Here is a 16,668-nt window from a genome sequence, read left to right on the forward strand (position 1 = left end):
AACAAATATTATGTTATGTTTTATGAAAAAAATATTTTTTTCAAAATAAAAATTTAGTTCAAATTTGAAAAAAATGATAAAAATGATTTTTCAAATAGTAACTTGGATTTTATTTGTAACTTTTGTTATAGTGAGAAAAAAAAAAACTGTCTGCATGATCTTTAATGCGTTAATAAAATAACTTTAATTACAATGTGGTACTTGAAAATACGTTAGTGACGCAATATAACTTCTAACAATACAAAATATATTTGCTGAGTTGAGTTACTTTGAAACAAGTTACGCATTGAAATCTCATAACGAGGCCTGATATATATATATATATATATATATATATATATATATATATATATATATATATATATATATATATATATATATATATATATATATATATATATATATATATATATATATATATATATATGGTAATAATAATATATGATAAAATAATGAAAATTATAAAAAAGGGACTAACATTTAGGCAAAACAGGAAGTATAGTAACTTTTCCGCCAGATATTTCTGAAACACTATCAACTAAATGTTCCAAACCATCTTGATTACCACAAACAGTCACAAGTACTGATGGAACAACAAATAAATTGCCCTAAAAACAGAAAAACAAATAATAAAACGTGTCAATTGATAAAATCAATCATTAACAAGAAACCAAACAACTAAATTTTTAAAAGCCAAGCTAAGTTAGTTAAAAGTAAAGTTTTTTAAAGTATTATTTTTAATACATGAGCAATATAACTTATAAAACTAACATTGCCTAAATAAATATTAACATGGTTGCTAGATTATTTTGCTTAGATTTATTTTTTAAATTATTTTTACATTTGCTTCATTTACATAGTATTAAAACAATAGATGGTAGTATTTCACAAGCTTACTTACAACATACTGAATATAATGCAATTCAAAAAGCATTAACTATTAATATTGCCACATTTAAACAAAATGTTGAAGACTTCAATGCAGGTTTTTCTAACTTTGAAAAAGCTTTATAAATTAAATCGTTTAGTCTAGTTTTAGTTATCCAATTGTAAGTATTCATATTTTAGTTGTGGATGGACTTACAACATATTACCTACCATGGCATTTTTATTTGCATTGAAAACAATATTTTGTTAATTTGCTTATCAACCTGTTTGTTATACATTTTTTAGTCATTATTACTAATAATCTATCAGATGGCTGATAGATGATAAATGTTTTTTTTTTGACACTTTTATATTCTAAAGACAAAGCTATTTAATACACATGCAAATACCAAAATGGATATTCTCAACAAAAACTCTAGACATTGTAAAGCATTAAAAACCATTTCAACCAAAACAATGCTAACAAATTGACACAAATAATACCATAATACTTACGTGGGTTCCTAAATTAAGCCTTATTCCTAGACATGAGTTTCAAAAAGTTGGTATAAAAACAGCTTTTCATTTCATAAGATCTGTGGTCTTTGTATGTATGTATGTATGTATGTATGTATGTATGTATGTATGTATGTATGTATGTATGTATGTATGTATGTATGTATGTATTTGCATATATATATATATATATATATATATATATATATATATATATATATATATATATATATATATATATATATATATATATATATATTGAAATCAATAACATTGAAATCAATCTCCATTGTTTTTGCATTAATTTTTTAATTTTAAAAAACTAAGCAACCATAATTATTTATTTTAAATATTTGCAAATTAAAAATGTTTTTTTTTGTATTTGTATTTAACAATTATGTCTCAAGTTTAATCTTGATTTTTTAATTCTAAAAGTAAGTTTTAGCCATTTTCACATTTTTGCTTTTAAGTTACCTAAAATAAATATACTTCTTTCTAATATTTTTTAGAGACTATATACTTCATAATCTTTTTTTCTAGGTTATTATAGATTATAGTTACAAAATATCAAAGAAGACTTGTGATGTATTTCTCTTTGGACATAAGGATAACATAAGGATAACGTAAAAGGTGTTAAATTACCACCAAAAGGAGATGTTCTCAGCTACTTTCTACATCTTCACAAAAAGAAAAATTTGGCAATTAGAGAATAATCAACTGCAGTGATTGAAAAAAATTGCCTAATTTAGGGATAGAGCTAGTATTCCTATGGGTCATAAAAACAGTAAGAACTAGTATTCCTATGGGTCATTATTCCTATGGGTCATACAAAATTTTAGAAATTTTACCAGCAATATGCTTTCTCAAGAAAAATCAATTTAGACAATCTAAATCCCAAACTGTGAAAGAAAAAGCTTTCAAAGAAGATCTGAAAATCTGCTTGATGTTGCAAGTGCAAATGCTCTTACTGAAATTAGAAATGAAGAAGACCATAATATTCTCCTTGCACTAAGAGAGCATGGAAGAATAGAAGTTTTGGGATCAATTGATAAAATCAATAATGACATAATATGAAGTAAAAATAGAGAAATTAAGGTCTAATGACCTAACCTTAAATATTATTCAAAATCATTAATATTTGATACTGATGGAACAAATTAAGACTGGTTTCAGTTAGGTCTTCAAAACTTGTAAACACTGTATATGTATATATGCAGTGTCTCAAAAAATTATCAGACCAAAAATTTTAAATATTTTTCCCAAAAAAAGTGCTGTATTTTCGTAAATTGTGACTTTTTTTGGTAAAGTCAAGATTAATAAAAATAAAAGAACATGTTTTTAAATAGATTTTATTTATTTTAATGTAAAATATCACAAAGTTTTCAGTCTTAAAATAAAAGAACTTTTTTTAAAAGGTCATTTTTTATTGTCAAAAAAATATTTGACCATTATTTGTTTCATAATAACATTATAACACATTATTTGTTTCATAATAAATTATTATATAATAAAACTTTTATTTTAATATTTTGTTGGGCCCCCCTTTGCTTTGATTACAGCTTCTAGACATCTAGACATTAATTCAACTAAAGATTTTGTTTCTTCTGGTTGAATCTTTTCCCAGGCTTCTTCAATTGCCACTTTGAGGTTATCTTTTTTAGAAAATGACCGATCTCTAATTTTTTCGTCTAAAATTTCCCACAGATGTTCAATGGGATTAACGTCCGGTGATTGTGCGGGCCATTCCAAGACATGAACATCATTTTCAGCAAACCACTCCTTGGTTTTAGTGGCACTATGCTTGAGATCGTTATCTTGCTGAAATAAAAAATCAGATCCTAGCCAAAGTATTCGAGCAGATGACTTCAAATTTTGCTTTAATATGTTTCTGTATTGCACTTGATCCATTATAGTATCAATAAATTGAAGTTTTCCAACACCGTTCCAAGCTATTGAACTCCATACCAGCATGTTAACGCCACCATACTTGACACTTGACTTGACACCTCTCATGCAGCTTAATTTGTAGGCTTCTCCGGCTTTTCCTTAAACTTTTTGGGCTCCATCATATGACTTTAAGTTGAACTTTGATTTGTCGCTCCACAGGATCCTTTTCCAGAAACTAAACGGCATATTTTTGAACTTCTTAGCAAACTTCAATCTTCATTTCATGCGTTTCTTACTCAAATATGGTTTATTACGCACAAGTGGCTCTTGAAACCCCTGGTCTCGGATACAATTTCTGATTGTCTGATGGGATAATTTGATTCCATAATTCTCTTCAGCTTGCTCAGCCAGTTTTTGAACAGAAATGAAGCGATTTTTCTTGACTTGTACAATTAAGTTTCTATCAAAACTCTTAGAAGTCTTTTTTTTTGCAATCCTGCCCTTCATTTGTCTTTTGCGGCTGTTCTGATCAAATTATACTCCTTCATTATGTCGGATACTGTATTACTAGGTCTCTTGCTGCACCTGATGATAGGCTTTACCCTGATTGACTAGAGCGACAGCTAAATTTCTCTGAGAAACAGTCCAGTGACTGTTATTCACTTGATAATAATTGAATTGTGCATTCAGTTTAAAACAGAAAGCAGTTTTCTGTTTGTTCAAACAATGAATGAAAAGTTATGAAGTCACTATTGCTAACAGATAGATTGGAATGTTTACTATTTTCAAAACGTGTTCGTTCAAATAAGAATAGAAAACTTTAATCATAAAATTAAAACTTGATAGAATTTTGAAAAATCAAAAGTTTTATACCACTAATTTGGAAAGTAAGACAATAAAACTCAGTTTAAAAATCATTTGTTAAACATTTTTAATGACTATTTGATAATTTAGTTACTAAAACTTTAGTAATAAGTAAAATAAAAATCTATAATTAATTTTTTAATTTAATTTAATTTAATTCTTAAGATCAGTACTTTTTTAAATAATAATTAAACTGTGAAAACTTGATTTGGAATAAATTTAAATTTTTGAATACAGCTATAAAATAAATAAAGCTATGCAATATTTCATTGTATTTAACATCAAAGCTGCAGTAACAATTCTTCAGGTAGATAGACAAATTCATTAACAAAAAAACCAAAGGTTTTTGTCTGAATTCAGATGAAAAAAACTCAAACAAAAGACTTCAGATAAAAAAAACTCAAACAAAAAATTACCAACCTTTTCCCTTGTACACATTGGATGTACACTTTTAGATGACCCCCTCCCCATACCTACATACATATTATATGGATGACCCCATGAGAATCAACTTCCAACCTTGAATAATTTCTCTCGAAGAAATAATGTCGAGCGCGCATAATCGCGCTCATTAATAACATGTTTATTATACATATTATATTATTTATATATATGTATATATATATATATATATATATATATATATATATATATATATATATATATATATATATATATATATATATATATATATATATATATTTAAAGCATTTTGGTTGCCCAACTTAAATCTTTTGGCAATAAACTTTTTATAAATGAGATACTTACATACTGAGTACGAAAAGTTCCAACTTCTTCAAGAATAAGTTTCTTGGCATCCTAAGAACATAAATATATATTATATATAAATATATAATTCTATGCATTCCTACTTAAGTATGTCACAAATGGTATAAAGTGACTGTTAAATCAACTTGTCTAACTATTTTCTTGAAAATAATAGAGAAACTTAAAATTAATGCAAGTATTATAAACACCTAATATGTATGTATGTATGTATGTATGTATGTATGTATGTATGTATGTATGTATGTATGTATGTATGTATGTATGTATGTATGTATGTATGTATGTATGTATGTATGTATGTATGTATGTATGTATGTATGTATGTATGCATGTATGTATATAAATATATTTTTTTATTTCTTTATTTATAAATCTTTATTTAAATTGAATAGCACTACAAGTAATGAATTGTACAATTTTATCCATCATTAAATACTAAAAGGAATATTGCCTGCAAACATCATTTATGTATAGAAAAGGCAGTATAACTCCCAATGTTTAGTGGCAGGTAGAGGTTGTTGACACCCTCACAAAGAATACAGAGATATTTTTTAATAAAAGATAGTTGATAGGTGGTGGTCTTTGCAGTGTTCAGAGCAAACGAGAATCTGTTTGGGCTTCTGCTGTTGGTGTGAGTAATTTAATGGTTATAGGATGGCATGAGTCAGCAAGGATCTTTTTAGGAAAAGTAATGCAGATCTTATCTAGTAACTCTTCAATGGCAAAACTAATATTGAAGCTGCTCAAATTGGTTACATCAATTCCAATAATGTTTAGAGCGTGGAAATGCTACATCTCTTTTTTTATCTTTTTTATAAATAAATATCTTTTTATATCTTTTCGACAGCAACATGTTTAGGAGAGATTTAATTTCTGCCCAATTATATAAATATGTTACTAAGATATTGGACATTTAGTGAATTTTAAGTAATGCGCTAAAGGAGATTTTAAAGTTTTATTTAAAATTAGAATAAAAGATTTTTAGATCAGAAATGATGAATTTGGTGATCATACAATTTGTGTTGGTCAAAAAGCATTGTACTAGCTCGCTAACGTTTTTTTAGTCACAAATTAAAAAAAAAATTTAAAAACATATTTGTAATTAAGAACTCAAACTAAAACATTGTAATATACTTTATTCTTTTATTTAATAGTTAAACATTTTTAAACCCTTGAATAATAGTATTAGCATATTTGTTTGTTGTCTTGAACCAATTGAAGACTTTTTTACCACTTTAGTGGCCATATCTGATAATAATCTAAACCTTCTTTTTGTATTTGAGAAAAATCTTTAACACTAAATCCTTAAAGAAGGCAGATATAGTCTTGCTCGTTTGTCAATAATGACATAAAATTGAGTAAAAATAGAGAAACTAAGGTCTAATAAGCTACCCTTAAATGTTATTCAAATCTAATAATAATAAATCCAATCCTAGTCATATCTGAACAATTGAATTCTGAAGAAATATTCACATTTCTTTTGAACAAGTATGTTTTTAATTGTCATTGGATCAATAATGAGGGCACAATAATTAAAATTATCTGCTTTCTGTTTATTACCAAGATATGAAATTTACCATGGAATAAACCACGATAACAATGTATTGATAATGTGATACTGAACTGGCAGCAGGAACATTTGAATAGTGAACCCATATCTTGTTAAGAAGTAATTTTTTTTCTTCTTAAATAGCGCGGCTCTAAACTAAAATCAAAATTTTCTCCTATGGGAAAAAGATAAATAATTAGGTGTTTATAATACTAAAATTAATTTTAAGATTTTCTTAACATTTGCTGTGAAACAATATATATTACTTACTTTGATTTATAAAATTTGGTTTATATAATAAATATATGTAATGTAAAATTTCATTGATCAATAATTAAAATCATTAAGCAACTGTACATTTTAATTTCTGACAAAACAATTTTCATCAGTTTTTGTTTGGTTTGGTATTTCTTATTAATTGCCATGAGTCATAAAAATTTTAAGACATTGCTAAATTCTATGACAAATTTAAGATGTTGACTAATAACACACTAATAACACAATTCACAACTGTTTAAGTAATTTGAAAGTTTGTTTAATTATTCAATCATTTTAATTGCAAAAATTAAAAACTGAAAAATTGTTACAATTTCAGACTTCCTTCTTAACTGTAAAACTTATTAGAAAGTCAGATGCAACAAGGTGTCAAAATATATATATATTCTTCATTTAATGTTTAACTTAACTAAAATTCAAAAGCACTCCATGTTTCTCATGATAAAACAATTAATATTACTCATACTTTAAATGTATTTATAATTTAGAACAACAATACAAAGATAAAAAAAAATTTGCCCAATGAAGATGAAATTGTCAACTTGAAAAAAACAGTAAATGTATTAGTAAGCAAGTAAGTGAAACATGTATTTTATAAAATTTAATATTATTAGTAAGTTTTTTTTTTTTTTCAATGTTAATTCACCTCCCGAAGGCCCAGAAGGCCACTACAGACAAGGAGGCTACTTAATTATGGTTATAACCCTCTCTCAACTCTATAACTCCAAAACATAAACCTTGACGAACAAGGCTGCTGCGCGGAGAAACAAGTTGAGTGCGGTACTACCAGGGACGTGGTGGGGATCAAACTCGGAACCTCTCACTTATGAAGCGAGCACTCTACCACACCACTACTGCAAGTGCCAGAAATAAGAAGAAATACTTCAAAATATTTTAGTTTACATGATGGAAAACAAATATCCTTACTTTTCTTGTTCCATTTGGAGATTGATATCAAAAAAGGTATCACTGTTAGACTTTAATACCATTGGTATTGGATTATTGATATCAGAAATCATTAAATACAAATAATCCATACTTGTCACATCTTTAAAGAACTTTATTAATACACTGTGTAATTTTTCTGATTACAAATAATAATTATATTTTACTAATGGTCACAATATGTATTAAGTATTATTTCACTTCTATTAACTTTTTATTAACAAATATCATAATTAAAAATTCAACATCAAAAAAGAAAATAAGTAATTTTCATAATACAATTAGATAATATGAATTAACAACGATTGCTTCCATTAGTTGCGCTCATTACAAAAAATCACACATGCCTTGTGACAAAAAGTTCACATACAATAAACAAACTAAATTGATTAAAAAATGAAAAGAGCTATCAGGCTTTTTATCAATTTTATTATATTGATTTTTTATTAGTATATAGAAAAAAGATGATTCGCACATACAATTCATTTTTTCAAAAATGCCAAATACAACATTTGGTCCCTGCTAGTCTGATTTGGGGCCAAAATATGTTGGCTGTTTCAATCACCTTTTATTATTTAAAATAGTATTTATAGGCTTGAATATTAATCAAAGAAAATGGTGTATATCTACCCTTGGAATTAGGAAAAATAAGGTCGGCAATAATATGCAGGCGTAAATCTTTTAAAGGTCGGCTCCAGGTCATAAAAAAAATTTGATAAAAAGGTCTTACCATAAAACATAGAAATGAGGTTGGTAATTTTTTGCTGACCTCAAACATTTTAAGGTCGGCAGTTAGGTCAGCATTGCTGAATGCCGACCCTAATTCGGAGGGCGGCTGTATATATTGATTATTAATCAAAGTAAAGAAAAAAACAAGTTTTTCACTCAGAAAATGTTATTTGTTAGTATTTATGAAAAAAATTTTAGATATCTTAATAAATTGTTTCTGTTTCTAAAGTTTTTATAATAGTATCAAATGAGGTCTTATAAAAAAACTATTAATGATCCATGGGGGTAACCTGCTCCCGACACTAATCTTAATGGCTTCTCTGCTAAGAGCTAACAACTACTTTCCAAAACAAAGACAAAATATTAAAAATTGCATTTGAGTTACTAGCAATAAGTAGTCTTCTAAAACATTTTATTGTTTGTAATTTAATGGCCATGTTAGAAAACAAATAGCTATGGTGTATCTATTTGAAGGAAAAAATTGATAAAGAACTTTCCTCCTATAACTCTTATAATTCTTAACTCTTAATTTTAAAGATCTTAAAAGAAGTTAACTCTGTCCATTAAGTATTTATAATTTAGAAAATAAATTTTTTTAATTTTATTTGATTTCACCTCTCGTATAGTATGCTTAACTCTTGTGCCCACTTTTGGCGTAACAGTTAAAGAATTCTTTTTTTTTATGCATTGCAAATAATTTTTTGAGTAATATATAGTGTTTGTATGAAAAAAAATTTTTGTAAACTCTAATTTCAGATCAGGCAACTAATGCCTAATAAAAAATGTCATTTTATTAATTTAGTAAACTCTGTAATTAAAATAAGACTGTTAAATCTTTACTTGTTTGACACATTATTATCACTATGGCAATTTTCATCATTTGAATCATTGCTGCTTAAAGCCTTTATTAATTGCATTTAAAACTTGCAAAGAAAGTTTCTTATTTTTTCGAGCAGCCACCTTACTCAACTATCATTTAGGTCAAAATAATATGAAAATCTTGCTTAGGAAAAAGTAAAATGTTTTACATTTTTCTTTGCAGGTGATTTTCTTATTTATGAAATATTTGTTTGTTGTATTTTTTCTGGCTCTATTTTATGATTATAAGTATTTTATAACACTTATATGGACTTTTTTTTAACAAAATTAATTTAGTAAGAGACGATTTAAAACGACACTCTAATATAACAAATATAATAAAAGAAACTGTCATTCTTTAAATTATTATTTGTTTGCATATAACTGAAATAAATATTAAAAATTTTGTTCTTAAAAATAAAGTTTTTTAAAAACACAAGAAGGTCTTAAAGCACTAAGCGAAAGGATTTTGTCCACATAAGTCCACAGACCTAACAATAATAATAGCTATTTTTAATATTGGACTTAAATTAACCTAATTTAAAATGTAACCCCAAAACATTTTTCTTAATAAATTAAAACGCAATACAATTACTATATAGTAATTGTATCGTGTTTTAATTCATTTAAAAAAAATGTTTTAGTGTTAAATTTTAAATTAAGCTTTATATAAATAAGTATTGAACTCATATTTGCATTTTTGTAATATTTTGAAATAGATATAAACTTGTTTTATAATAAATAAAGTTTTTTATTTTTATACAATTTATATTATTGTATGTAAATTAAGAATTTTATAACACTTTTTAACTGACTTTCAAGCTGTTAAATAAAACTGTAAGCATAATACAGTTTTTTTAATACTTTTTCTTTTTTTAGACTGTTTTTGAAACAATGAACACAAAGAAATCAAAAGAGACAGTAAATGTAATGAAAGAAACTATGTGATAGTTTAGTTACGAGAGGAGGAAAATCTTTAAAGTCTTATGGAACTACAGCAATGGTAAAACATTTGCATTTAAAGCACTCCAAAGAGTTTGAACTTGCGGGGAAAAAAAAGGTTCAATCATTTCCGTCTATTTCTGAAACCTCAGTTGCTTCTACCACCAATACAGTACAAAGTAACATTATTCAGGCTTTAAACAAAAAAAAACTATGGAATATTGATGACCACAGATCTATTCGAATCCATAAAATAATAGGGATTTAATGAACTGATTAAAGATGCTTACCCCAATTACAAATTACCATGTAGAACATATTTCAGCCAAAATGTAATCCCTTGCATGTATGATGAACTGTTTGAAGATATAAAAATAAATATCTCCGCGGCAAACTATTTGTCTCTGACGACAGATATTTGGACAGCGGATACTGCGAAAATCACACTCTTAAGCATTACTGGACATTGGATAGATCTAATTAAATTTTCCCAAGAAACTGCTGTTCTTTGAGTAATTCATTTTGCAGAAAATCACACAGGTGTTCATATAAAAGAGTATTTACAAAAAGGTTTAGAATCTTTTGAAATCCTGTTAAGCAAAATTCATCTTATTGTTACCGATTATGCAAGCAATATGAAGGTTGCAGTAAAAAACAGTGGAATGACATCAATTCCATGCTTTATCCATACTTTGCAGTTATGTATTCATGACTCTATATTTAGCCAAAAAACCATCATAGAAATTTTAACTTTATGCAGAGAAATAACAACCCATTTTAATCATTCACCAATAGCATGTGCAAAATTAAAATCAATTCAGCAGCAATTAAATACTGAACCTCACAAAATGAAACAAGATGTTCCAACTCACTGGAACAGTTCATTTGAAATGCTACAAAGAACGTTTGAACAAAAAGCTCCTTTGGCCACTTATGCAGCAGAGTTTGATGAAATTAAACTTCCTACTAATTATCAATGGGGAATAGTCGAAAAGCTTGTTTACATTCTTGCTCCATTTGAAAACTTAACAAAAAAATGTGGTAGGAGGGACAAAACTTGCGCAAAAATTATACCATCTGTTCTTGCATTAAAAGTCTTATTACAAAAAGCTTTATCAAGTGATAAATACGCTGCGATTATGACGATGATTGATGAACTTATAAAATCTGTTACTAAAAGACTTGATAAATTTTTGCCTAATAAATGTTATGTGTATCAAAATTTTTGGATTCCACACAAAATATTATTTAGGCCCAAACCACCAGGAGAGAAAAATAATTTTAAACTAAGTATAGTTATTAAAAATTTGTTGCACAACTTTTGAAAAAATTTAGGCCCCTACAACTCAGGCCCCTTACCCTGCATTGCGGGGTTTTGCTAAATGGTAGTTCCGCCACATAACTTTTGGTTAGTTAGCGTAAAAAGCGTATTTTGTGTGAATAGTTCATCGCTAGAGATTTCACAAGTTTTTATTCCAACTTTTAAAAAAATGGACTCGGTGCCGGGTATCCGGAATCGGACCTGCTTTTCAGACGGGTACCCGGAATCGGAGACTCGGCATAAGCTGGTTCCGGCACATCACTACTTAAGATGAAAACTAAAAATGAAAAAATGAAAAATCATTTTGATGTTTAATAGTCCCAAACATTTAAGTTTATTAAACAATTTAAACAAAAGTAAATAGAAATTTTGATTAAATTTTTATCTATTACATGGACTTGAAAAGAAATATTAACATTTCTAGTCATTTTTTTTAATTCATTTCATTCAAAAAAATTCAATTTTTTCATAAAAAATAATTAATATTTATTGACTTAAAAGTCAGAAAAAAATGATTATCTCAAATTTATTCTGCCAATCAATTTGCGTTGCCATTCTTGACGATCAAATTTGATTGAACAGAATTGATATTGGGAGATCAACATCATTTTTTTAAAAGCAGACAATCATTGAACAATGATAGGTCATTATTTCAAGTGCTGTTAACTATTAGACAAAAAAATATTATGCAAATTTTATAAAAGTTTAAATAATTTACAACAAACCTGGCAACATTTTAACTCTCCGCAAATAGTTATAACAACAGAATTATCAGCTTGTTCATTTACCTCCATATACACATTAAGTAACACCTAAAATGAAATATGCACAAAAGCAAATAATTTTAAATTAAATTTGAAGAAAGAATTCTTAAATTACAGCCTAAAAAATATATTTTTTGATTAACAACAGAAGATGTAAACAAAACAGAGGGTGTAACAAAGGGTGCACTATTAATAAATTGCTGGCATTTATGATCAGTATAGTTGCCTAAATCAACATAATATATATTCCCTTAAACGCTATTCAATTTTAGAGATAGTGTCTCGATAAGAATACACAGATAAGAATCTTAGGCAGACTTAAAAATGCATCTTGCTACTATCTTGTAGAAGGCCTCCTGGGCAAAGACTTAAGGGGTAAACAGACTCTATCTGTTGACTAGCTTTGCACCCATTCTTTATCTATTAGGCTGGCGTAGATGTATTTATAACACATTGTTTCCAGTTTAGGATGTTGAATGTTATAGCATCTTGACTCAATGCATGGGTTTTGCTTCTGTCTCTGAGGTAAGCTGGTCGGCTGAGGACAGCTGGTAGTCAGGTTTACTTAAGTCTGTGGTAGATCTCGAAGAAGCTGATTTGTTGAGTCAAATTTGTTAACAAATCCAAAAAGGACTGAAGTACAGAAAACTATAAAACACAATAAACCATTTTCATAACCAAGTTCTCAAAATCTATCATTTATAAATATTTGTGGCCCCCTAAGCACCTTTTCTTCTGTTGAGTCTTATCTCTTGTAAAGTTCACCTAACCTACTTGCTCTTTGTGAAACTAATTTGAGTTCAGCTGCAATCTTGCAATCTTAGTGCTGCAATCTTACAATCTTAGTGTTGATGGTTATCCCCTTTTAATTTGTAAAGTCTCCAATATTCACATGCTAAGCCTGGGCATTTACATTTGTAAGAACTCACACATTTGTCAGGAAACTAGGTTTAAATCTAGCCACTCTTCTTTTATGTGCTTTCGTTTTGCACAACTTCACTCTATTGCCTTTCTCTTTGTTCAATATCTCAAGACTGTACTCTTTTCAATTAAATTTCTGATCAAATTGACCGAGCCCATTCTCTTTAATGTTAAGCCGATATCGTTGTTGTTGGTGACTTTCATGCTCATCACACTGATTAGCTTGGTTTTAGTATCAGTGAATCTACAGGTGTTAAGACCCACAACTTTTGTCTTTTTCAATTTCTAACATAAATAGTCAACTTTCCAACTTGTTTCCCAGACAAACCAAATCTTGTACTCTGGACAACATACCTGTTATATTCCTGCAGAAGTGTTTTCCAGAGCACTTGTCTATACTTTCAAAACTATTTATCAAGTGCTAATCAAAGTCTTGTTTTCCAGCCTGCTGAAGTTATTATGCTATCCCTAATTTCAAAATATCTAGAGAGCAATCTGACTAGTCTAACTACAGTCCCATTAGTCTTCCTACTATCATAAGCAAGGTCTTTAATTAACAAACACTCAATCTCTCATCTTGAATCTAATAACTTACTTTCTGATCATTAATATGGATTTTGGTCTTCTCCTTCTACTGCTGATTCGTTAATGGTAATTACTAATAGGTTTTATAGTGCATTAGATAGATGTGGAGTGGTCTAGGTTATTGCTCTCGACATTTCTAAAGCCTTTGATAAAGTTTAGCATGCTGGTCTTTTCCATAAGCTTCTTACAGTGTAAACGGTTACGGTTTCCATAAGCTTCTTATTCTTCTTACGGTGTATCTGGTAACATCTTTTAAATTATTGAATTCTTTCTTAACAATTGCAGTATAAAAGTTGTCCTTGATGGAAAGCACTCTTCTTTATATCAAGTAACTTTAAGGGTTCCTCAAGGTTCTATCCTTGGCCCTACACTTTTTTTAATTTACATTTACGAACTTCCAGAAATTCTTCTAGGATTAACTTTTACTTCCGATCTTACTTGGAAATCATATATAAAACCCATTGCAAAATTAGCAACTGCTAAGATTGCATCTCTTTCTTATTCTGGATTCTACTCTTTATCTCTACAAATCTCAAATTCATCCTTATATGGAATACTGTTGCCATTTCTAGGGCAGATCTTCTGATGATGACCTTTCTCAATTAGAAAAGGTGCAAAAAGGCATTTTAAACATAGTTGGACCTGTTCTTGCAGCAAACCTTCATTATCACATCACTATTACTTTGCTTCTCTTTCTCTTTTCTATAAATGCTGTAATAGGCACTGCCTTAAAGAGATAGTGTCTCTTGTGTCATCTGCTTGTTCTAGTGTTACATGTCATTCAATTGAGTCTCATCCTTTTACTGTGACTGTTCCTAAGTGCACCAAAAAATATATATATATTTTTTAAACATCTTCGCTTCCAACAAGGCTACAAGCAACCACTAATAAGAAATGGAAGTTACCGAGAGAGAAAAAATGATTGTAGAGCAAGATAGCGATTGCTCTCCAATCTTCATCTTTTCTTTTTGATTGATCCTCTAGTTTTTTTTTCTAGAGGAAAAAAACTAGAGGAATAAGAGTTTTTGAAGCACTTAGGAACAGTCACAGAAAAAGGACGAGACTTATATAAATGACGAGTAACACAAGAATGAACTTTAGTGGATGGCACAAGAGACACTAGCACTTTAGAGCAGTGCCCATTATAGTATTTGTAGAATAGAGAATGAGAAGCAAAATAAAACGATGTGATAATGGTTGGAGGTTGGCTACAAGAGCAGGTCCAACTATGTTTACAAATTCATTTTTGCACCTTGCCTAAAAGAGAAAGGGCATCATTAGAAGATCAGCCCCTAGTATGGCAACAGTATTCCATACAAGGCTGGATTTGAGATTTATAGAGATAGAGAATAGAATCCGGAGTAAGAAAGTGCCAAGCTCAACAAAAAGATGCAACCTTAGCAGATGCTAATTTTGCAACGGATTTGATATATGGTTTCCAAGAAAGATCGCAAGTAAGAGTTATTCCTAGAAGATGAAGGGTAGATGACTCATTGAGTACATTACCGTTCATAAATATAGGAAAATCTAATTTATTGCAATAACGATTGACTGAAAAAAACTGAGTTATATTTGAATTAAAGTTCACCAGAACTGTAAGCCCTATGCTGTAGCAGAAGTGAGAGGCAACACTCTCTGATTGCTTGGAGGGGCATTTGACCTTTTATAGCTTTTTAACCTTTTTAATGCCCCCTCCAAGCAATCAGAGAGTGTTGGCTTCTTATCATGGTATCATGAATTAATGGTAGTATCATCAGCAAACAACGCCACCTTAGATGTCAGAATATCTGGAAGATCGTTAATGTAAATTAAAGAGTATAGGGTCAAGGATTGAACCTTGAGGAACCCCTGAAGTGACAGAATAAGAAGAAGAGTGCTGTTCATCGAGGACAACTTTTATACTTTGATTGATAAGGAAGGATTCAATAATCTTAAAGATGCTAATGGAGAAAACCAGCATTCCAAACTTTATTAAAAGTTTTAAAAATGTCAAGAGCAATGGCCTTAACCTCTCCACCTATATCTAATGTACAATAAAACCTATCAATTATCACTGTTAGCAAATCAGTTGTAGAACCAGAAGAATGAAATCCATATTGGTGGTCAGAAAGTACTTTATTAGATTTAAGATGAGAGATTAAGTGTTTGTTAATTACAGCACTTGTTGCATAGTTTTAAAAGTATAGATGACAGCTCCGGAGAACACTTCTGCAAGACTACAACAGGCATGTTGTCTGGGCAACAAGCTGTAGAAAAGTCTAAGCAGGAAATCACTTTAGATACAGAAGCTGGAGTCGCGCTTCTTGATCCATTGCTTGACATTCATTTAAATGTCAAGCAATGGATCAACCTGTTTGTCAGCTATATCAGGTAGAACGCAACTAGTGGAATCAAGAGATGATATTGATGAAAAGTTCTTAGCAAACAATTCAGCTTTATCTTTAGGTGAGGTGACAAAGTCTGAACCATACAGGAGAGGTGGAATTAAAGATTTACCCTTATTTTGATACTATTAAAGATTCTCCAGAAGCCAATAGAGAGCCTAATTTTTGTAATGAAATACGAGATTTCATGGCCTGAGAATAGTGGGCTTTGGCGTTAGACAAAACCTTTTTACAATGGTTTCTAGCAGTAATAAACAGACGTGTGTTTTCTAGAGAACTGTTTTGCTTATAGATATGGAAATAATGGTTTCCATTGGTAATAGCAGCACAATGAGAGGAAAACCATGAAGAAGATTTAGGGTTGACCTGGAATTGTCGAGAGGGAATAAAAGATTCCATGCCAGTCTGAATCCAAGAAATAATGTAAAAAGCACATTTGTCAGCAGGAAGACAAACGATTTCTACCTAAGG

At 29.1% G+C, this 16,668-nt stretch overlaps 1 protein-coding gene across 3 annotated transcripts in view; it reads right to left on the reverse strand.

The window, feature by feature from the left end:
* Positions 1-16,668, reverse strand: part of LOC101235232 (uncharacterized) — a 78,806-nt gene that overhangs the window by 40,565 nt on the left and 21,573 nt on the right. For all 3 annotated transcript variants that reach the window (XM_065820104.1, XM_065820102.1, XM_065820103.1), the window contains exons 6-8: positions 12,269-12,355; positions 4,903-4,953; positions 479-608 (exon numbers count right to left, since the gene is read on the reverse strand). In XM_065820104.1, the coding sequence (XP_065676176.1) occupies positions 479-608; positions 4,903-4,953; positions 12,269-12,355 (268 nt within the window). The remainder of the gene's footprint in view (positions 1-478; positions 609-4,902; positions 4,954-12,268; positions 12,356-16,668) is intronic.

Source organism: Hydra vulgaris, chromosome 15 (assembly GCF_038396675.1).
Source record: "Hydra vulgaris chromosome 15, alternate assembly HydraT2T_AEP".
NCBI classification, from domain to species: Eukaryota; Metazoa; Cnidaria; class Hydrozoa; order Anthoathecata; family Hydridae; genus Hydra; species Hydra vulgaris.